This window comes from Cheilinus undulatus, linkage group 3 (assembly GCF_018320785.1).
Source record: "Cheilinus undulatus linkage group 3, ASM1832078v1, whole genome shotgun sequence".
NCBI lineage: Eukaryota > Metazoa > Chordata > Actinopteri > Labriformes > Labridae > Cheilinus > Cheilinus undulatus.
Window position 1 is genome coordinate 57,119,454 of NC_054867.1, and position 23,681 is coordinate 57,143,134.

The following is a 23,681-nucleotide window of genomic DNA, read 5'->3' on the forward strand; positions in this document are numbered from 1 at the left end:
TTTACTTTTGAGGCTGAATTTACTCCTCAGTAAACTTCAATTATAAAGAGAAGGCTTAAAAGTTCCAACCAGAGACTGTAGGCTTCAAGTCCTGAAAAAGAAAATGAACTGTTTTTTTTGTTTGTTTGGTTTTTTTTTTTGTTTTTTTGTTTTTTTACACATTTATTTAAATATTTTAAGACTTCTCTGCAGTCTTTAGTGAAAGTTTACAGTCTAACCTTTCAGTAGAGGGATATGCTCAACTCTAATTTTAGCATATAAAAATATAATGTCTCTAACTTTAGCTTTCTATTTTCTAAAAATCAACCATGGGGAACCTTAATCCCTATTTTGGTATTCCCACGGACAAAAACACTGAATGCAGTCCTAAATGTGCATTTGTCAAAAACCTGCATGGTTGCTGATTCCTCTCCTTCCTCCATTAACCCTCCCATTGCCCCTTCTGTTTGAAAAAACAAATCCAGCCTGGTAAGAACAGATATTTCTGTGGCTTTGAATGAAAATGACATTTAATTTCTGCTTTCTTCAAAACTGCTCAGTGTTTTAATGATTTCTAGAATACGTGGTTGAACGTCTCGGTTGTTCCGGGCAGAGCTGGACTTCTGAGTTTAAGCTTCATTCATCTTGGCCAACTTTGCTCGGAGGATCTGGATCTCCAGGTTGAGCTTCTCCCTCTCCAGCAGCAGGTTTCCTCTCTTCAGCTCCAGTAGATCCTTGTCCACAGCCACCAGCCCAGGCTGTGGTTCTGGACCTGCAGAGCAAAGAAGCACAATCTACTGAGCCCTGCAGCTACATCAACACGGCTGGGGAAGCTACAGTTGTGAAGGTATAGTTTGATATTTTTGGAAGTACACCTGAATTTTCTGAGGGAGGTTTTAAAATATCACACACACTCATCCACTTGTTTCCTCCTATATTAAAGCCTAACATGCAGACTTTACATGCAAGAATAACTCGCCCTTCTCTGTCCACAGGGAACTTTTGTGCCTTTCACTGGATGTGGGCTTAGCAAGGGGGTTTATTTGTGTGCAAGAATAGTTGATATTAAACTAACAAAAGCCTAAGGGACTAACGGTTCCCAGCCAAGAACTGGTCTAACAAATAACCCTGCTGTAAAACGGCTACCACAGCTTAGCTACTGTACATCTACTGAAAAAGGAAGGGCCCACTCAGCTATTACTTCACCAGAAGTACCAAATATGAATTATGCAGTCCATTTTAAATCTGTCTGATTAAAACAAATCTGTTTGACTGGGTTTGCCAGTTTCTAACTACTTTAGCATGTTTTTAGGACAGATTTTTTGGTTTCTCTCTCTTTTGGGCTCTTTTTAGAGACTTTTTTGGAGGCAGACCATGTGTAGGCCTTGCAGCAGTGGGTTAAGCTTCTAAAAGATGTATTTCAGTGCAGATATACCGGAAAAGGACTTAAGAATAAAAGAAAGTCAATCTAGTTTTATTTGTACTATGACTTGTACAATATTACACATTGTACCATACTTGCAGTACTTAACTCATTCAGTGCCATAGACGTATATATACGTCAGTGTTTTTTTTTTTTTGCAGCTGGCACAAGGGGGCGCTCTTACGCTTCCTGTGAGTAATTTTGGGGCTTCTGGGATACGTAGTTGGAACACTAAAGTCGGAAGTGACGGTAGATCAAACGACAGAGGTGGAGACCATGGGGTCAAAGAGCAGAGCGATCATTACGGAGGTAATCTAAGCTAAAAGTTCTTAGATGCTGGAAGAAACTTTAAACTTTTGCCTGAGAAATTGCTGACTCACTGAAACCGACACTGAACTTAACGACAGTGAATCCAGGGATCGGCGCTTTTATTGATCTGGCTCGGCCGGCAAAGAGGCTAAAGAATGCCGTAAGGTTAGGGTTAGGGTACCCTCAGGGACTCCGGTGTGACTATTGTTTATATACAGGGAATTAAAGACTTTTTTTTTTCCTGAAATACCAAAACTCATCCCAAAATACACACCCTCAGCAAAATCTATGCCATATGCACCAACACAACTAAAGTTATCCACAAAATAAAGTCCAAAAGGGTAAAAAAATACCCTTAGAGACCAAGGAGGGTTAAATCATCCTGACTGGTAGAATTAAGACTTCTGAAGTAAACAAAGAAGATTCCCATGGTTAGTCAGTTATTGACCAAAACTTGACAATATTCTTCCCAGCAGTCCTGGCAGGAGAAACTTTAACAATGAGATGTATAGTGTACCATCCTCACCAGGTCTTAAAGTCTTCATCTCCACTTCCACAGGGTAATGATCGCTCACTTCCAGGGCCTGGAACAGAAAAACCATCAGCTGGTGAGGAAGGGTCTGTCATTTTAAACTCTAATTCTGGGGGAATTTGAATCAGGTTTAGTTTCGGAGCCGGTTTCATCAGTTTGTGTGTTTGTTTGGTGAGTTTGAATGTGTTTAAATGTAAGTCTGAATACCTCTGACTTCAAATGAGGTAAAACCAATATTTAAGCTCTAAAATCGGTTGGAAATGTCGGACGTATGAACAAGTTAGTCAGAGGAGTTTGTTTTTTTAATCAATCTTTAAACTTTAACGTCTGTTTAATGTGGTTAGTTTGTGCATCCTCACACCTAACAGTAGTGAAAAAAGGGGTTAAGGTGGTAAAAATAAGCAGTAAAGTGGTAATAAGGGGTTAAAAGTGGCAAAAATGGGAGTTAAAGGGGTCAAAATGGGTTAAAAGTTGTGCCCTCATATGTACGCAGAATAAAACTGACAGAATTTGTCCTTTAGTCTCTTAACCTGGAACATCTTTCTGTAAATTGATATGAAATTATCATCACACGGATTTTACTCATTGCTGTTTCTGTGGCTCTCATTTTGGAAAGCCAAAACAGGGAGAGGGTCAAACTGGACTGTCTCTGGATAAGACTAGCCCAAAGAACAGTGCCTAATCTCCATCTTTGAAAACAGTGAGCATGAAATCATTAACAGACCAGCTCCTGGCTGAGGCTGTAGGCTTTCTGGAAGTTGAAGGGTTTTGCAGAGTCTGGTACCACCGCCTGAAGCATGTCATCTCCATAAACAACGATCCTGAAAACAGAGGGGGTGAATGAGTGAATCAGTGGATGGATGAGTTAATGAGTGAATGGATGGATGTAGTGTTTCACTCATTCATTAAGATATTCACCCTTTACAAAACCTCTCTGATAGAAATCCAACATAGAACGGCCATGCTTAGCTCACAACAAGAATATTTAACCAGCACTTATTAAAAAAGGAAAATATAATTCATAAAAATCTCCAGAACTGGGCCATTTAAAAGCAACAATCCAAAACTGAGTTTACAACACAAAACATGAGTTAAAGTTATGAAAAGTACTGAAAATAGCCCACAGATCATTTCAAGTGTTTTTCACTTTGACTTTATGAATTTGTCGTATTTCAGCTTATTTGTCATGAAGCATTTAACAGCCTTGGTGCTGAAATAAATAAATATAAATACATAAAGCACAGTCTGCTGTAGAATGCCGTAGCTAGCTGGTAGAGCTACCACAGGGTTTCACGTCCAACCTGTCGTATGTGTGGTCGTTCTTGTTGCTCGCTGTGGTGTCCACGTCGTCTCCAATCAGCCAGTGGAAGTTCTTGTCACTGCGGATACGGATGTCCTTCATGTCCCTCTTGGAGACGTATAGGCCGTCGGCGTTGAAGTCGCCGAGGATCATCACGTTCTGGAGGAGGAAGAATACGAGCATAGAAAGGATTTAGAGTCAGGCTAAAGTCGGGCTTGATCGTTTGATTCTGGGTGAGAAAGCGACACTTTAAAGCAGGGGTGTCAAACTTAGTCACAGCAGGAGCCTGATTCTGGATTTAGGTCAAACCTGAGGGCCTTACAGGTCAACATTTAACCATAAGCTGTCAACCTCATTTTCACCAGTGATGAATTATGGCCAAAAAAACCTTTCAAAATTTTAAAAAGTCAAAATGATAAGTTTTAAGAGCTCAAACTCGGGGATTAAAAAATTAGATGAATGAGTTGAAAAGGTAAAAACACATTATTAAAAGTCCACATAATGTTATAATAAGTAAACATATGAGATAGAAAGTCAAAATAATGAGTTTAAAATGTCAAAATATGAGTTCAAATCACAGATTTTGAGTCCAAAAGGTAAAAATATGAGATTAAAAGTCAAAGTTAGGAATTGGAAGGTCAAAACATGATACATTTGAAATACCTAGATAAAAGGGTCAAGATATGACTTAAAATTTAAAATCCTGAATCCAAAGGTCAAAATGTGAGATAAAAGTTAAATTTATGAATCGAAAAGGTTAACGTATGAAATAAAAAGTCAAAATCTTAGATTTGATTCGTGATTCTGAGATGCAGTATTGAAAGTATGAAATGAAAACACAAATGAATTTTTCCCCACATTCCTGACTTTTTATCCAGTAAATTTTTACTCTTTAGCTTTTCAATTTTTTTAAGACTTAACAAGGATATTTTAATCATTTAGGTTAAATTTCCATTTTTATAGTGGAGGAAATCTGCAGATCTCATACCAGTGGGCCAGTTATAATAAAAATATGATCCTGTGGGCCAGGTATTACTGTACTATGGGCCGTATTTGGCCCCCAGGCCTTGGGTTTGACACCCATGCTTTAAAGCCTTGTAACTTTGGGGTTTCTTTTTCCATGTCTTCACTGTTGAATCTGGTATTTTCACAGATTTATCCAATTATGACAGCCCTGAATGAAGGTGGAGGATGTATTTAAAAGTTGGAATTTTACTTGGTTTAGTCTTTTTGCATTTGCAGCCGTATTCCTCACACAGAGTCTTAATAGATAACGTTCCAGCCATCACTATAACCCTTCACTTAGATATTTTAATATTCATTTATTTACAACCTCATTGAGATTAAAGATCTTTTTCGATGTTTTAGAATGTGTTGATTTCTTGTGGCAAACATTACTATTTCTGTTATTTTGCCTTTGAGCTGTTATTATTTTTTCTAATCTTAAATATGTACCAAGTAATTCTCATTGTCTGTTTCAAACTTTTTTCTATTCAAAACAATGAACTACCGGCAGATGTCATATTTTCCAACTATACAAACACTGATCCTTGACTTTGAGTATACTTTTAGTATACTACATATATATATTTTTACTTATATTTATTTTTATCTTAATGACCAAACTTCTTAGCTGTCTCTGTTCTGTTTCTTATTCACTACTTCTCTTTGCTCTCTGCTTACCCATTCTCTGTTGTACTGCAGAGTAAAATTGATCATTAATTATTTAAAAAATCAGGAAATGTCCTTTTTTCATGGTAGACTGGCCAGATAACCTCCATAGATGCAGCTACCTGTGTTAGCAATCACTACAGTGCATTCATAAAGTCTTCAGACGCCCATCACTGTTTTACATTTTCTTATGTTGCATCTTGATGCTCATCTTCTGATGATCATTTTCTATGGTGGAGTCTGGAGTGTAGATTAAAAGTGAATTTTCTCGCCTGCAGCATCAGGCTGCAACAGAATTGAACAAAGTGAAGGGGGTCTGGAAATTCTGAAGGCGCTGTAAGTCTGTCGTTTGGTGCGTTTGTTATTTCTGTTGACGGTGTTTTTTTGAGACCCTTACATCGGTCCTCCACTTCTGCTTGACGTGCTGAAAGACGTCGTAGAGCTCGTCCAGCTCCTTCTCTGAGTCCTCTGGTTTGGTGTGAACCGGGATCATCACCAGATCTCTCAGTACTACGGAGAAAGCACACAGGCACACATTCACATTGTATTTCCTAGTTTATTAAGACATCTGTTCCCTTTGACAAACAAAACAAACCCAAACGCAGTCATACCTGTATTCAGGCATCTGAATCTCAGGATGTAGGGATCTCTGGCGAAAACATCTCCTCCTTCAGTCACCTTGTCATCAAACTGATAAGAGCCGACCAAGTCGACCAGGTCGTCCCTGCACATGCAAACAAACACAAAACGTGCATCAACACATGATGATCTGAATATGAAGCCTCAGACTGATTGTCTGTATGTCTGATCAATTGATAGACTTCAGGATCCTTTATTGGTAGGAAATGGATTAATCAAACCAGAAGAAAGATTTAATTTTCTCTAATCTTTTTGGAGGACACCTGAGCAGCTGATGGTTGGACTTTAGATTAACATACTGATTTGTCCTTCGTACTTGAGAATCAGTCAAAGCGTCCTCCAATCAAAGAAAGCTTTAAAAAGTCTTTATATTTTCAGTCACATCATTTCTGGTGTTTTAAGGTCCAGATGACAAATCTTAATCCAGATGATATATCTTTATCTGCGTCCTGGAAAAGCAACTGAAATCAGTCTTCTTGGATTTACTCAGCATGACCTGTTCTAAACTCCCTAGCAGGCATTCTCTAGTCTTACATGGCTGATTTCATCAGTTTGTGATGTAGAGTAACTTTAGCTTTTTTATGTACCAGTTAGGGTTAGGTTTATGTGGAAAGGTCTGAGTGCCTGTTTCTAAAAAAGAGGCTTTAAAATAATCTACATAAACTTCTATTCTAACCTAGATGTATTATATTTGATGTTGATGCTTTCAGCTCCTTTTTCTAAAAATAATGCTCTAAGGATCAGGACTGTCTTTAATTACTCGTCTGAGTCAGGTTATATAGACAACCAGTGAGAATCTCCCTCAGGTGAACTCTTACCTGTACAGGAACATGAACTGCTCTTTGTAACGTGTTCGGCCCAGACGACTGCTGATCTTCAGAGTGTAGTGATGTTCCCTGTTGGCTCTAGATAAACAGACACAAATACAAACGGACAATCTAAATGGATCGTGTAATTCAGCCCAACCTGAAGAAAACACCAAACCTAAAAACAAACTATTGAAAGGCATGATGTAAAGTTTGTTCTGCATGTTCCTTCATGCTATAAAGGAGGCTGGGGTGGAGGAGGTGAAGCTTTAGTCCATAAAGGAGGAGGCTGGGGTGGAGGAGGTGAAGCTTTTGTCTACAAAGGAGGAGGCTGGGGTGGAGGAGGTGAAGCTTTTCCAGTAGCAGAAGTGTGTTGAATAGGCTTTAATGCATGAAGGGATAAGTGAGAAAGGCGTCATATCTAAATGAACATCTATGTTGAGAGAACAAGCTGTGAGTGGCTGTCAGAGCTGGGAGGTAAAAATTGCGGATCAGCTGGCTACTAGCTAATCACAGCTTGGCGTATGGTTTTTTAAGTCCTGCATGAACTAATCTTAAACTTCATTGCATGAATGTATCTACTGAAAATCCTATAAATTAAAGCTAAACTTTTACAGCCTAGCAAAAGTAAGAGGCCAGTCAGAAGCACTCAGTGGACATACACCATTGCTAACCTGCTGAACTGTTTTAGCTAGCATTTTCCTAATTTTGTGTATGCATGTAAAGAGTCTATGCTCACGTGTTGAGTGCGTCCATGAGAGTTTTTACAGACTCTCCGCTGACATCCACAACCTCCAGGATCAGGATGATGTCGTATCGAGAAATGATCTGAGAGCAGAGAGAGGAGAGTATCACTGTTGACGCTGTGTCTATTCACTATGAAATCTTGCTGACATCTAAGCATTTTTAGCCTCATTTTATAAATCGACACAAGGGCAGAAAAATCTGACAGTAATTAGAAGTTTGTGTTCCACAGCTGGACTCCAAAGTACCTGATTATGTACTGTCTGTAGGTCTGTAGGACTAATGTTAATTTCTCAGTAAAATATTAAATGAAATGTGTATTATATTGATAATAAAGGTTAGAATATTTGTAGTTTTAAGCATGTTTCGTACATTAAGGGGGACATATTTTACCCCTTTAAGACAAGTTTATATCAGTCTCAGAGGTCCCAAAAACATGCCTGTGAAGTGAGTTTCTGTAAGAACACTCCAGTATTGATGTCTGCATGTCTAAAAACCCCTCTGTTTCAGCCCTGCTCAGAACCAGCTGTTTCTGTGTCTGTGGCTTTAAATGTTAACGAGCTGTCTGACTCCGCCTCTCCTGATCCTCCCGTTTTTCCACTCAGCTGGCAGCTAAGGAGGGCAGAACTTTCTTCCAAGTGGGGAGGGCCAACTGAACCTGGGGGTGGGGCTAACTCCCCACATGACATCATGAGGGGAAAATCAGAAAATGGCTTGTTTCAGCACACATTTTCTGAAGCGGGGGTTTAGGTACTTGAGGCCAGGGGCACATATTTTTGTTCTAAAACCCTTAAAAAGTGATTTTTGCATAAATTAAATTCAGACAGTTAATCTACCATTTAAATCCATCTATGTCCTCCTTTCTCCTTTTGTAAAGAGTGCCTGTGTGTGTAGTTGTGGTTACCCTTATCAGGATATCGAGCACATTTGAGTCTGAAACTTTGTTTTTTCCAAACTTCTGGATGTTGAAGGAAGCGATCTTCATGGTGGCTGCAGAAATGAGACAGACAGGAGGAATGGTGTCTGAACATCGGCAGGCATGTGTGGTATTCCAGTATCCGTACAGCAGCTGGGACGTCTCTGCAGATCGGCCTTAAGCAGACTCATAAACCTGGCAGCTTTTCAGCTCACCTTAACTATACTGTAGATGAAGAAAACATGCTAGTAAAACTGTAAGTGCCTGCTGTAAACATGAGAAATAATGTGAGCTACAGTGTTTCACTGAGCCACTAACACATGTTTTCCACTCTACCATTACAGAATAATCATAAAGACAAGTTTAGTATGAAACTGGTGACATAATAGAAACCCTCATGTAATAACATTCCACGTCATTTTTTTATGAATATAATTTTCCAGTGTGAAAGTTGTACGTTGTACCCTTAAGTTGATGTTCTAGAAATGTTTTATAGATGGGAATGTAAAAGTCAAAGCTTAAAGGTTAACATAATGTATATGTTTAGTCCCTGAAGATTCCTTTACTCTTCCCTTTAATCATTAGCAGTGCATTTTTGCCAGAAGACACCGGTGTTAAAGTCAGATGTACACATTCAGGAATTGTTGGTACAGGTTTGATACCATTATCATGTTGCCCCTTCCTAAATCCCCCATCAGCCTGTCTCCTCTTTTCTCTCCACCTACAGCTGTCTGCTTCACATCAACACTAGCTGTACTGTCAGACAATACTCTAAAGACCGAGGCCTCTGAAATTTACTCATTGTTTATAGAAGAGGAGTCTTTGTCAAGGAAAGAGCTAAGGGATTAAGAACAGCCAGTCTGAGCCTGTCATGAACATTTCACAACTCACTGATTTTTAAAACTTTGGCAAAAACATGTCCCACTAAGAAAAGTGTTAATTCTGTTTGAAATTAAAAACATTGTCATGAATAAAAAGAATCAAGGTTATAATCAGGTGATCCTTTGCACATATGTAGGGTTCTTTTATAGGTTTATTTTTATTTTTTATTTATGTAATGATTATATGCTGGCCCATTGCCTACAAAATCAGTCGTCCTCAGATAGGACATAATCATTTTGACTTGATTAAAAAACAAAAAGTAATAATTGAATTGAATAATATCTTTACCACATGAAAGAGTACATTGTACTATGTATTAAAAACTACAAACGGTGAGTTTTTAACAATATTTACTATTATTTTGTGGTTGTTCAAAATTTGTCCCACATATTTGTCACCACCCTCAGATATTCATAAAAAGCAAGAAATCAGGCAACTACAAGGTCAACGACATTCCTGAGGACCCCATTTTCAAACCTTCAGCTCGACTGCATGCTTCAAGATCACTCAAGTTCCTGTAAGGCCGGCCACACCCTAGACCAGTGGTACTCAACCTTATTCTACCAAAGAGCCACACTGTCTAGAAAAGTTTTAGTGAGAGCCACAATCCAAACCTGAAATGTAAGGTAGATAACAGATCAGTTAATCTGTAGTTGAAATGAAATCAAACTGTGGATTTGTGGATAATTATGAGGTTAAATGGGATGCAAATGTCTGCATTGTGTCAGAAGAACCAATCTGTCACTGGTAATGAGCATATATTTATTTTGTCTATCACTGACATCAGGCTAAAACCTTGTATCTCAATTTTTCATGATTTTAATTTGTTTTTATAAATCATATTTATATCATTTTATAAATTATAAACTTTTCATTCCCTGAAAAGTGATCATTTTGGAGATACCAGTCTTTGGCCCAACACCAGCGTTATGAAAGTTCACCTGGCCTAAAGATTTTTTAAGATATTAGAATGAGCTGAGTTTGAGCTCTGAGATGCTTTTCAAAGAAAATGATGAATGATGGTTGGCTATTTGGGTATTTATATCTCACACTGGGGCATTTACTGGAGTTCTGTGACTTTATTAACATAAAAGAGATGCTGTATAATTTTTTCCCTGCTCATTATTAATTCTTTAGTAAAAGGGGGAGGGGCCTCATTTTGGTCTTTACCCTGGGCCTCCAAATGACTAGCCCTGCCTCACACCTGCAGCTCTCCAGACACATCATTTCACCCTTCCTCATTTTGGAGCTTTGGTTTTATATTTCTTCTCTTTTGACAATATTTATGATCATTAGTGCATTAAAGATCAAATAAAACACCCACATTTGAACAACTTTCATTAGAAGATTAGAAGCTGGAGAGATGGAGAACAACTTTTTAATTCTGTCTCTATTATGACCTGTGAGTAGGCTACAAACATATGCCTTTATCTGTTAGATTTTCATGACTGATATCATGGAAACTACGGTGTTAAAGGGGGGTTCATAGAGAGAGAGGGACAGAGAGAGAGGGTGGGGGTGAGCGAGCAAGAGAGAATAAAGCAATAAGTGTTGATCTGAATCATCATTCACTATCTCTCTGTTATATTTCCATGGTTGAAATCCACATGATAAATGAGCAAACTTTGGTGTTTAAAGTGAGGTTTCAGTAGAGAGCAAGTGAGGTGGAAGCAGCGGGAACTGTTTTGAATCATCAGTCACCTTGGACACATACGAAATTTTGCATAAAATTGAACCTGTTACAAAAAAAAGGGAAATAAAACAACAATTTCAGCATCAGTGTGCAGTCATAATTAGAACAACATGAAGGCTCACTGTGCAAAGACCTCTGCATGCTGACCTGTGCACTGAAACACCTGCAGCAGCCTCTCTGTGCGGTCAGCACGGAGACCGACGCTTTCACTGATCTACTATGTTGAGATCGGTGAGAGAGCCCACTGGCTACAAGATTGTTAATAGATTAAATAACCTCCTTGATAGTCCATGTGTGCTAAATGGAAAAGGTGCATCTCTCTGAGTGTGTGCGCTTTTCTCTTACACACGCTCCTCCGTCGAGCGCATCTGACGGTCATGATATATGGATTTAAAATAATCATGATTTAAATTTGGAAGTTTAAGCCTGTCTTAGTCGTGTGGGAAGCAGATTTATTGATGTGACTTACCATGAATCTCTACTGATGAAAGTGTTTACCTTCATAAATGTTTTTAGATAAATTTTTTTTTTTTTTCAAGTAAGCCTTAAAAGAGCCGCAACTGGTCACTAAAGAGCCACGTGTGGCTCGCAGGCCGCGAGTTGAGTTTCACTGCACTAGACGATTCTTTAATCTGAAATGATTTTAAAACCATGAGAGACCACGGACTTCAGGACACTTTCCAAAGATTTTTCATCTTTAATCCTCTGAACGCACACACTAGACGACTCAGCCAGACTGTCAGATCACTGGAGGCCACACACCTACCAACCTGCCTGTGACCTCAGTGATCACGGGACTTCAGAAAAACAAAAAAAAACCACGGATGTCTGTCGATCCCATCTTGCTGTTTCTCCACAATAGGCTGTCCTGGGGTGTGTTACAGGTGAAGCAACAATCATAAAACAAGGGGAAGACTCAGGATGAGATCCTGGCTGGAATTAAGGTACCACTGTGTTCATGGCTGTGAGCGGTGAAAGTAGGTATGATTGGTCTGGTGACGCTACCCGGTCTGCTCGCTCTCATTGGTTGTTGTGGGTACTCTGTCAGCGGCACTACGACTTAGAATCGTAAATATCAGACATGTTTGATATTTATGATTCAGGGTCTGGGAGGCTGGAACTCGATTTGGAGCATTAAATTAATCGTGTTGACACCATACACATGCAGACTACTCAGAAAGATAATGGTTTTCAGTGGGTATACGCCCCCAAGATTGTCGGAGGAGGAAAATCTTGCCCCAAATCGGGCTCAAAATCCTGTAGTGTGTGGCTGGCCTAAGTTTGCTATTTTCTCTTAAACGTGTTCATATTTTGGACACTGCTACTGTTTATTTGTTTATTTTTTAATTTAATTTGGATCCCTGTTAGCTGTACCCTGGAGCACAGCTAGTCTCCCTGGGGTCCAGGCTAAAAACAAACATTTACAGGCATATCATATATACATTTAACTTTACAAGAAAGCAGCACAGTCTGTGCAAACCATCACATATAGGAAAGAGAATTAAAATCGTAGTTCACAGAAATCCAGAAACTTGAAATGTCCATTGAAATTATACAATAATTTCTGTCAAAGATAAAACAAATGTCAACCACAAAACATTAATACCAAGGTTAGGTTAAGAAAACTACAATCACTTTATGGCTAGTGTCCTACAAATATGATGTGCCAAGGTGTTTTGTAATACGACTTTTAAAAATAAATTTTTGTCTTAATTTAGTCAGTAATAGAGGTAAGGAATTCCCTGCCTTCATTGCTCTGTACTCTACTGTACGTTTTAGGAAGTTAGTGTTTCCTTTTGGTAGTGAAAACTGTCGATTTGTGGCCTCTCTAGTGTTGTATCTATATGATTCTAAACTCAGTTTTAGTTTCCTGTACTGATAAATAGGTGTTTTAAATTGCAAAAGTTTCCATGTTGCCAGTAGTAACGAAGCAGTCGTGTTGTCCTCCACCTTTAGCCAGCCCAGACTTCGGTGCATGCTGTTGATATTAGTGTCATATGGACACTGTACAGCCAGGCGTGCTGCCTTGTTTTGTATGAGCAGCAGTCTACTTAAATCTTTTTTTGTCGCATTTGACCATGTTAATTGACAATAGTCCAGCTGTGAGAGATTAAGAGTATTCAGTACAAGTTTAGTTAATTCAGGGATGAGAAATTTTCTGCTTCTCCTTACTACAGCCAAGGACCTTCCCATTTTACCAACAATAGATTCTGTATGTTTTGACCAGGATAATTTGTTGTCTAATGTAACGCCCAAGAGTTTAATTTCCTTTACTTGCTCTATAGGTGAATTACTGTTGAAGAGGTTAAGCTCTGGCTCTTGCCTCAGAGAATGATTGGACCCGAAAACTATGCTTTTAGTCTTAGATGTATTCAGTATAAGCTTGTTTTCTTGAATCCATTTTCCTATGATATTTAATTCCTTGTTCAGGGTGGTGGTCAAATCAGCAGGTGTAGTTGTTGATGCATCTACTGTAATATCATCTGCGTACATTATTGATTTAGCATCTGATAGAACTGAAGGTAAATCATTTGTAAATAGAGTAGAGCAGAGGGCCGAGGCAGCTACCTTGGGGAAGGCCACAGTCTGAAAAACTTCCATTAAAGAAAACTCTGTGATCTATTTGTCAGATAGCTTTCCACCCAAGTTACTGCTGATGGTCTAAATCTGTAACCCTCTAACTTCCTTAGAAGAAGCTTGTGATTGGTCACATCAGCAGCAGCTGTAAAATCTAATAGGACTGCTCCACATATCTTTTTGTAGTCTAACTCTCTGTACCAGTCGTCTGTCATTTGCGTGAGAGCTGTGCATGTAGAGCGTCCTTTTCTATAGGCATGCTGAGAATCTGTGATCAAATTATTTTCTGAAAAGTATTCCTGTATTTGATGGGATACTGCCTTCTCCAGGATCTTAGTGCTGATAGCGAGCTTATGGGCCGACTGTTAGGACCGTTTAGTGTTTCTTTTCTGTTTTTTGGCAGTGGGATGATTTTTGCTTCCTTCCAGAACTGTGGAAAGATTTTGTTTTTCAAACTAGCATTCAATATCTGACAAATAGGGTGCAAAATGTAATTTTTTGACAACCTGATCAGTTTACCGTCTATATTGTCCATACCTGGTTGTTTGTCTGTGCAAATAAACTTTATCAGTTTCTCAATAGTTTCCACTTTTATTTCACTGAATTCAAAATGGCATAACCTTTCCTTCATGATTTTACTTCTGTTTAGAGTGGACAGGTTATTTTCTAGTCCATCGGACAGATTTTCCTGTAATTTCGATACCTTGTTTCTAAAATAATCATTTACATAGTTTGCACTTTCTTTGGGTTTTGTGATAAAGGTACCTCCACACTCAACAAATGAAGGTAATGGAGAGGCATTTCTCCCTATAATATTATTTAATGTACTCCAAAGCCTTTTCCCATCTTTTTTTGCTTTGTTTAACTGTTGTACATAATATTGTTTCTTTTTCTTTTGATTTAGTTTTGTGACATAATTCCTCAGTTTACAATATTTTTCTTTGTCAATTATACAACTACTTTTTTTGAGCTTTTTATTTTACTTTGTTTCTCTGAGACATTAAATCTTATAATTCTTCATCAACCCACGGTGCTCCATAACCATAACATATCAACACTGTCTGTTTTGTATAAAAAATATTTGATTAGATTATGACATAAATGTATAGTTTTTAAGAAGAGGTCTGAAGTAGCTAGCAACAGAGGGGAAAAAGGATGGCTAATGTGAACAACTCATGCATATCATGTGAAAGAGTAGGTTTTTGTCACCACCGTCAGACATAAGGGCAGTCACCAGGCTGGTAGTGACAAAAACCTCTAAATAGTCCTCAGTGGAGGCTAGAATATCTTTAGACCAACCCTCTCCCTCTCTGTAGACCAACCCTCTCCCTCTCTGTAGACCAACCCTCTCCCTCTCTGTAGACCAACCCTCTCCCTCTCTGTAGACCAACCTTCACCCTCTCTGTAGACCAACCCTCACCCTCTCTGTAGACCAACCTTCACCCTCTCTGTAGACCAACCTTCACCCTCTCTGTAGACCAGGGGTCCCCAAACTTTTTCCAGTGAGGGCCACATAACTTTTCCCTTCCCCGAATGGGGGGCCAGGGTCAGTTTGTAACAGAAAAAGTGTGACGATCGCAGGGGTGCCTAAATGTAAACATTTATTGTTTTCCAGAAAGCCACACATAACCAAATATAAATAAACCTTTCCGAGATCAAATAACCCTCTCTGGGTTCTTCGCAGAAAAAATTAACTCAGGAAATATATAATAACACTATTTATGAAATCAATTAAAATCAAATAACCCTGTCTGGGTTCTTCACAGAAAAAAAAGTCAGAAAAATATAATAACACTATTTATGAAATCAATTAAAATCAAATAACCCTCTCTGGGTTCTTCACAGAAAGAAAGTTTCTGTTGTGCCATGCACAATCTTAGGTAAAAGTTCAGCTTCAGTTGTCAGAGCAGAATCTCTTAAATGACTCATATGAGCAGTCTCTCAAAGTTCTTGTGTTCTTTCCTTATAATCCAGTTTCGCAGGTTCCAGTAGGCTAGCCTTGTAAACACCACTGTTTGCTCTCTCTCATCAACTTCCCTCTGAAAACCACAAAGCAAGCAGGCTGAGAAACCGAACTAAGTGATACAGCACCTACACAGCACAATACATTTCAATACCAGTATGGTTGTGGAGATGGATTTTATCCCAGTAGATTTTATTATGATTATATTTGTTTATGCTCAGAATGACTCATTCAAGTCAGAAAAGTGAGCTTACCTATGTACTGTATGTTCATCAGTGTGAACTGTGGGCCTGCATCTGGCTGGTGAGAAGTTGAATGTCCAGTTCCATTCTAGTCACAGCCAGTCTCAAACACTGATGCAGATGTTCATCTGTCAATCTTGATCTCATCGGAGTTTTCAGGAGTTTCATGCGTGAAAAGGTTTGCTCGCAGATATACGTGCTGCCAAAAAGTGTGGACATCTTCATTGCGTGTTTTTTTATGTTAGGGTACGAGTCATTTCGGAGGGCGGCATAGAAGTCAATGAGACTGTTGGGCTTGAATGCATCTTTCAGAACATCACAGTTCTGTAACTCGGCCAGCTCAAACTGATAAGAAGGCTGGGCTTCATCGATGTCGGCAACAAAGGGGTTCTGGAAAAGACAGATTTCTTTTGCATGAACATGTAGTTAATGGAATCGCACACTGAACTCCGCCTTCAGCATTTCCAGTGCTTCCACACACTTTTCAGCTGGGAACGGGACCGCTTTATTCATTCATTTTATCTGAAGGGTGTTTCATTTCTTTGAAGTGCCAGGGGTGGTGGTAATTTTAGTTAAAACATAAAAATGTAGTCAGTCCATCTTTGGGACATTTGTGCAAAGTTTGAAGAAAATTCCTAAAAGCTTTCTTGAGATCTCCCTTTCTTAAGACAGCCCAAACACGCTTTCTACCCTGGCTATCCCCACCCTAACCCAGAGGCATGAGGAGATGTGAAATATTTAGCAGGGAGTAATTTTCCTGTCATTTACAGCTTTACTGTGTAGAGGCCCTGCTCTGTTTGCCTCAGGAAAAACGGTTCTGCTCTGGTCTTGCTCTAGGAATGTTTTTGTCTGCGCTGCTGTAAATCAGGACGGACTGACTGACTTTCATGTCTTCAAACACAGCTGGAGGCGTGCTGGCTCACATGTGGATCCCATTTTTTGTTTGTGGTGTTTATTTTTCTTGCCATGATATTTCCATGAAAATCAGTCTCTGGTACATCTTTAATAATCTGCAACTATTCTGTATTAACAAGTTGTTTTTACAGTTTAATTTGTTTGTTTGAATCTGGAGCCAACAGGAGAAACAAGAGAGGGAGAGAGATTAGCTGAGAGAAGTAAAAACAATGTGGAAACTTCAGGGGTTGTTGAAGATGTGTAAAGTTATTCAATAATCCTTTTACTCTGAAAACCTTACATTGATTTACCCAAACAGTGGTGAGTTGCCCTGTTGTTATCTAACAGAAAAATATCTAGCCTTATTTTTGATATATTTAATATGTCCTAACTTGGTCTGTCATAGTTAACGTGTAAATATCGCGTTAACTCAAATTACTTTTAATGCCGCTAATTTTTTTGTCGCACGATTAACGCATGCGCGTTCTGTGTGACCCTCAACCCATCCCGTAGTTTGTCAGATCAGGAAGTGGCGCCATCATGATGTGGTACAAGCTAGCAGAAATGGATAAAGCACAGAGACTTTTGAATGACAGGTTCAGCTTTCAGATCATGTCAGATAAGACTGAAGTTATTTTCTCCTACTGTCGACATGAACGAAGTTACAGGAAGTTCATAGAGTCTTAAACAGCCTGTACCACTCACTAGCCGAGCACGCTGCTAATGCAAAGAGCCGCCCCCTCCATGCTGGATTTGTTTACAATGGAGACGCTCAGACAACTCTTCAGGGATGGGCTCGCTATCTGGCATACTGTGCATTTCCCGGTGTGCCGACACACTTTTGGGCCAGTATGATTTATTCATTTATTTATATCTGCGATGAACTGGCACTACAGCTGTACTGACCCTTGATATTGACTGCTGACTGGTCCGATCACGTCTCCTAAAGGTCCGCTCTCATCCCCACGCAGCTCCTGCTTGAAAGTGAAAGTATTCGGATAAAAACGAAACTTACTAAAACGATTGACTGGAACTGTGAATAAACGCCAAATTTAAATAACAGTCAATCAAGATGTTGCAAAAGTGTCAAAGACTCTGCAGTCCCTGTAGGAGATTGTCTGATGCTGGTGAATGTACAGCTGCATCATGAGGAGGAGGAGGAGACAGAGCAGCAGAGGCTGGTGTGTGACAGGAGAGCAGAGGTTAGTGAATGAGCTCTGTAGAGTATCAGAATAGAAGCTGAAAGCATTATTAGACTGTGGCTCTCCTTTATTTAGGAAGAAAAAATGGTTTTAGATTAAATCTGTAGCTCTTCTATGATCTGAAGAATGAAGAGATGGTTCAGTCCTCTTTCTACACCTTAAAGGTTCTCCACTGAGACTTCTTTTAGTGTGTACATGAATTTTGAAAAGAGGCTTCACATGTGTGTTTATTGACATCATTCCAGTAAATCTGCTGGACTGTTTCAGCAAATTCTTGCTGTCAGCATTTATTCTACATTTGGGCATTTTTTAGTTTGAAAGTAAAAATATGATAAATAATAGTAGCAGATATTTTTTTAAGTAATTAGTTCCTTTTTGTCTTTAGCAGGGCAGATGTGTCCACCTCTCTCAAGTCAGAATAGTGAAACACCATTAGATGTGAGCCCTCAGCAGAGACTTGACTTCTCCCAGTAATCTGTAGTGTAATTAAAGGGATGTAAAGGGATGTTTCTGTGAACCTTTATTTCCCTCATGTGAGGCTGAAATTCTCTGCTTTAGGGTGAAGGATCAGGAATGATCTTTGAGTGAATTAAACTTCACTGACCGTGTTCTTTATGTCCATGTGTGATGATTAGATCTGTTGTTCTGTGTTCAGCTGCGGAGAACAGAGGAGGTAACTTCTAGAAGTCTAAAGTTTGACTCTACATTGTGGTATTATTCAGTAATGTTACATTAAGGTCAGTATCTCCATCTGTTGTGGCTTGTTGGGCTTGAGTTTATCATGTTATGCTCTCAGGATATTTTTGAAGCATTCTGTATCTTTGAGCTCAGAATTTTCTGGACTTAATCTGTCGTTTTTTCGGGTTCTTGACATGAATAAACATTTGCATAAAGAAAGCATTTTTGTCCACTTGTATTGATAGGGGTATTTAAATCTTGAGAAAAAGTATTGTAAGTTACATTTTCAATGGACAAAAAAAAGTGTGATTAATTTGCAATTAATCGCGAGTTAACTATGGAATTTGTGCAATTAATGGCAATTATAAATCTTAATCTATTGACAGCCCTAGTCCTAATTAGTTAAATAAAAAATTAAGCTGAAGCCTTTATGTTTCTTTACTTTGTTGTTGTGTGTTAGTTATGGTGAAATAGAAGGAAAATAGGAATCTAAAGAACATTTTTGACATATGCAAACACATTTTAATGTGGATTTTTGTTTCACTTTGTAAAAACATTGCTGTTGATCAGTAAAATGCTCTGACCTTTTCTTAAATAAAGGACAAAAACACAGAGAGGTCACAGGTATAATGTGCACAGTTTCTCTAGGCACCATAGTCACAATGGTAAGAAGTCAGTGTAGTATTTAACATGCCTGAAATAATAACAGGGTTCTCTCACTCTGCAGGAGCTGGTGCTTAGAGAACAGGTTACATGTCATCTATGGTAGCTCTGGATTTGAATGAATGTGAAAAACATGAATACATCACAGATCACAGATTTAACTGCTTACATTTCTGTTCATTTGTGTTTTTTACACATGCACCACCAGCTAATCAGACCCTGATCAGTTATATCCTTCATAAAGATGTGCCCTGCTAAATCATTCAACATCCAGTCCATTGATAGTTGACAACAGAATTAGTGACCAACTAGCCTAATTTTTAATATTTCTTACTAGCTCAGGCCTACAGTCCTGGTCAAATCCTCTGTCTGAAGTGTAACACATCTGTCCACCACAAGTGGCCACTGTGGCTCCAATTAATGTCTGCTTCCTCGCTGCCATAGCAAATGAATGTGCTTTCTTGACTTTGGACTAGCAGACTAAATTCTATTTTGTGCATAACCAGATTTGAAATTATTCAAATGCAGCAATCCCTTAAATAGAGGCTGACTGTGGCTCAGTAGGTGGCCTCGTTTGTCTTGCTACTGAACAGTTGTGGGCTCGATCTCGGCTGCACAACCACATGTTGATGTTTCCTCAGGCAAGGCTCTTCTCCTCAGTTTGTGTGAATGAATGTGTATGCATAGATTAATCAGGATTAACCTGCATATTTTATTGTCCTTTACAATAAAATTTAGTTAACCCATGTCAGATTCTCTCTGCAGTCACAGTGTTGTGGACTAAGTCCTCCACTGCTCCATAATGCCCCACTGTAAAAAAAAAAAAAAAAAAAAAAAAACACTCACAGACAGCAATCCCTTATCCTCCCTAGGTAAAACTGACAGATTCTTTAAATCATAGCCTTGGCCATCATTGTGCAAACACAATGATCAGGTCAGATTTTATTGTGTGATGCAACACACAGTAGGTATCTCTGTCTTTGTGCACTCATTTATGTGTTCTACACTGTAAAAAAAATTCCGTTAAATTTACGGTAAAACGCTGGCAGCTGTGGTTACCAGAGATTTACTGTAAAAATTACGGTGAGAATGTATGAGAAAAAACGGTGTTTTCATTCTACAACTGTAAATATTACAGTTCAAACCTGTTTTTTTTTAACTGTAAATTTCTGTTAAAAAAATACAATATTGTAACCGTTTATACAAGGATTTGCTGTAAAAATAACAGTTATACTGTAACCATATTTACGGTAATTTGCTGTACAACTTACTGTAATTTGATGTAGAAGTTACAGCTCTATTACAACATTTTCTACAGGGATTGGCTGTAAAAATAACGATAATGAAACAAACCTGTTTACGGTAAATTACTGTAAAAACACCAGAAATCCTGTAAACCTAAATACAATCTATCTCAGTAATAAAAACAGTAGACCCGTATAATGTTAAACGGTATTTTATTATAACTACTTAAATTTTACAGTAAATTACTGGCAGCTGTGGTTACCAGAAATTTACCGTAAAAATACAGTACAAAACATGAGAAATTACAGCTGATATTTGCAGATTTTACGGTAGTAGCAAAATACTGCCCAACTTTAAATTTTACAGTAAATTACTGGCAGCTGTGGTTACCAGAAATTTACTGAAAAAAATACAGGACAAAACATGAGAAATTACAGCTGATGTTTGCAGATTTTACAGTAGTAGCTTAATACTGCCTTACTTTAAATTTTACAGTAAATTACCAGCAGCTGTGGTTGCCAGAAATTTACTGTAAAAAATACAGTACAAAACATGTGAAATTTCAGTTAATTTGCTAGATTTTTGCAGTAGTGCCCTAATACTCCTACTTTTAACAAAAGATTCAAGCTCTCTGATAAACAATAAGAAACTCTGCAGTTATATGTTTACTATAAAAAACCTTTCAACACATCTGATAACTTGTCTGTTTACTCACAAAGCAGTTTAGATCTTGGAAAAAAAAGCTTGTGTCCATATGTATGACAGGTAGTCCTTGGTGTAATGCATGAAGATGAAACAAAGTCACTTGCCCCTAAATGATTCAAGAGTAATGAGTCCAGTCTTGACTGAAGAAGGCCTTCCACTTGGGAAGCTTCACATGGCCAAGAAACTTCATCTTCTTGAAGACTCGAGCACAGTTCATCAGGTGTTCTACTTTGGACTGGCTCCATCCTCTCTGCAGGAAGTACATATACAAAACAAAGTTAGAGTGATTCAGTGCTTCAGTTTAATGCCTACACAGATGTAAATTTGAAAAAACTAGGCTCTAATAAGCCATGCTTACAATCAGCACAACAGAATAAAATAAACAGTGTGTACAGTACATACAGATCATTTCTATAATAGAATATGGTGAAGAAACGCAAATGTACCCACAAGTGACAGCTATTAAGTCAGCAATCACCTAACAACAGCCACTTACTTTTCCGTTATTGATTATAATGAGACAGTTATGACATATTAATTGCAATTTGCTTTTCCTTTATAGTTTAGAGCTGTGGTGCCCAGGCTTGTATCCACTGAGCTCCCCCCTCCTTCACATATCCAAGAAGATATGGACCCACACAAAAAGTGACATAGCTATTGCTGTAAAAACTAAACATAAATTTGAATTGATGTCATTGTTTAAAGAAGTTTTAATTTTGGCAGATATTTTTAATTTTAGTCTTAGTTTTAGTCTTTAAGTGAAATGAATTTTAGTTTCAGTCACATTTTAGTAATTTCTGTCCATTTAGTTTTAGTCCATAAAAGTCCTCACATTTTAGGTTTTACTTTTAGTCCAAGCATTTATTGTCTTGCTTAAATCTGGTACCAAGTCATAGTGGGATGTTCTCTGCACCCTGCCAAACCTGGGGTCCCTGCTTTCTACAGCTGAGAGACAGAAGAGCTACAGCTGCATTGTTTTTTGACATAATTACCCACAGTGGAGAGATCTCATGGATTTTGAATGTCTGTGAAAACTACATTACATTCTAGTCAAAAACTAAACTTAGTTTTTCAGTTTTAGTCATCACAGATCTATTTTTGTTAGTCTTAGTCTAGTTTTTGTCATGGAAAACAAAGCTGTCGATGAACATTTTTAGTCATAGTTTTAGTCGAAAATTAACACTGGTTTAAAGCTACACACCATAGCCCAAACCACAAGTGTTAGCAAAAGACCTTGGTATGAACCATTCATAAGGGTTATATTGTGATTTTAGGTAGATGAACCACAAGATAAATATTTGCAAACTATGCTCTTTATTTATATATTTACTTGTAAGACCACCCAAATAAATATAGAATTTGCTTTTACATGTAAATATAATATATAATTTTATATATAATTTCTATATAATTTCCCTTCGGGGATGAATAAAGTTATTATTGTATTGTATTAGGGTGAGCCTACCCATTAAGCCCAGGCACCATTTAAGCCCACTTGCGACTTTGAAGTCAATTTAAAAAAAAAAAAGAAGAGGGGCCTTTCTTATGCTATACATTATTTTGTCCAATCACACAATTTCTTAATTATATGTCAGTTTTTGTTTGACACCAATCACATTTGTAGATATTGAAAAGGCCCGCCTACATTTGTGCAGTCTCAAGGAGGCTCAGATAAAGTCGCTCAAAACTTTGGTGTTTTGGGACCCCTCAGAAAGAACCTCTTTTCAACCATTTTCAGCCACTGACTTGTTAAGTACTTTCATACTATGTAATTTGAGAGATTATTGATTTGTTTTTGTGTATAAACAGGTAGTTTTTGTAATTTCTTACTATTTAGTTTTATGTGAAAAGATGAGTCATGCTAGCTAGCGTAGCAAGCTAATCACTAGTCAATACATGTAGCCCTACTGATAGATACACTGCTTAATGATTAAAAATGATAAGTACACAAACTAAGTGTTTTCTGATTCATTTTACATAAATCTTACATAAAACTTTGAACAAGAATTCCTTGATAATTCAGAAAGTTTGGCAGAAGAGGAATAACTGTGATGGCAAGTTTTGCAGCATATTTAGCCTACAGGCATTTCTTTAAACATTTGTTTAATTTTGGTGAGAACATATTATCTTCATTTCCCTGGTAGTCACTGTAGTACCATTTAAGCCCAGTGTGTTCCATTTAAGCCCATCTGATGTGTTTCAATAGAAAAAAATGAAATTTTGAGGTTTGATAGCTTTTCGCTGTAATCCTGTGTTGGATGTTGTTATACTAACTTCATTAACACGAGTACATCACAGATCACACACTGACCAGAAGAATTGTTATGTCAGTTAATTTTGCATAATTATTTGTTTATAGTGAGAAAAATGCCAACAAAAAAGAGGAATTACAGCAACTGTCCTAAAATCATCATTGTTACAGCCAAACATTAAATCCAAGTTCAATAAGATATTGTTGATTCACTGTAATGTCATTTAATACTTTTAAAAACAAACACATTTTTTTATTTTGTCAATATTGAATCAAATTTTGTCAATATTAAATAAAATGTTCAATGAAATGTTAAATACTGAAGCCAATGAAAATTAGGTTTAGGCCTACTTAGTCATGTTTGTGG

The 23,681-nt window shown here is 37.9% G+C and overlaps 1 protein-coding gene across 1 annotated transcript in view; it reads right to left on the bottom strand.

Moving 5' to 3' along the window:
• Positions 1 to 494: 494 nt before the first annotated feature.
• The window catches only part of dnase1l4.1 (deoxyribonuclease 1 like 4, tandem duplicate 1), a 35,610-nt gene continuing 12,423 nt past the window's right edge, over positions 495 to 23,681 (bottom strand). The window contains exons 2-10 of the mRNA XM_041783322.1: positions 8,308 to 8,393; positions 7,399 to 7,487; positions 6,672 to 6,758; positions 5,826 to 5,938; positions 5,612 to 5,724; positions 3,545 to 3,702; positions 2,968 to 3,064; positions 2,238 to 2,295; positions 495 to 751 (exon numbers count right to left, since the gene is read on the bottom strand). Of these exons, the coding sequence (XP_041639256.1) occupies positions 609 to 751; positions 2,238 to 2,295; positions 2,968 to 3,064; positions 3,545 to 3,702; positions 5,612 to 5,724; positions 5,826 to 5,938; positions 6,672 to 6,758; positions 7,399 to 7,487; positions 8,308 to 8,388 (939 nt within the window). The 5' untranslated portion in view covers positions 8,389 to 8,393 and the 3' untranslated portion in view covers positions 495 to 608. The remainder of the gene's footprint in view (positions 752 to 2,237; positions 2,296 to 2,967; positions 3,065 to 3,544; positions 3,703 to 5,611; positions 5,725 to 5,825; positions 5,939 to 6,671; positions 6,759 to 7,398; positions 7,488 to 8,307; positions 8,394 to 23,681) is intronic.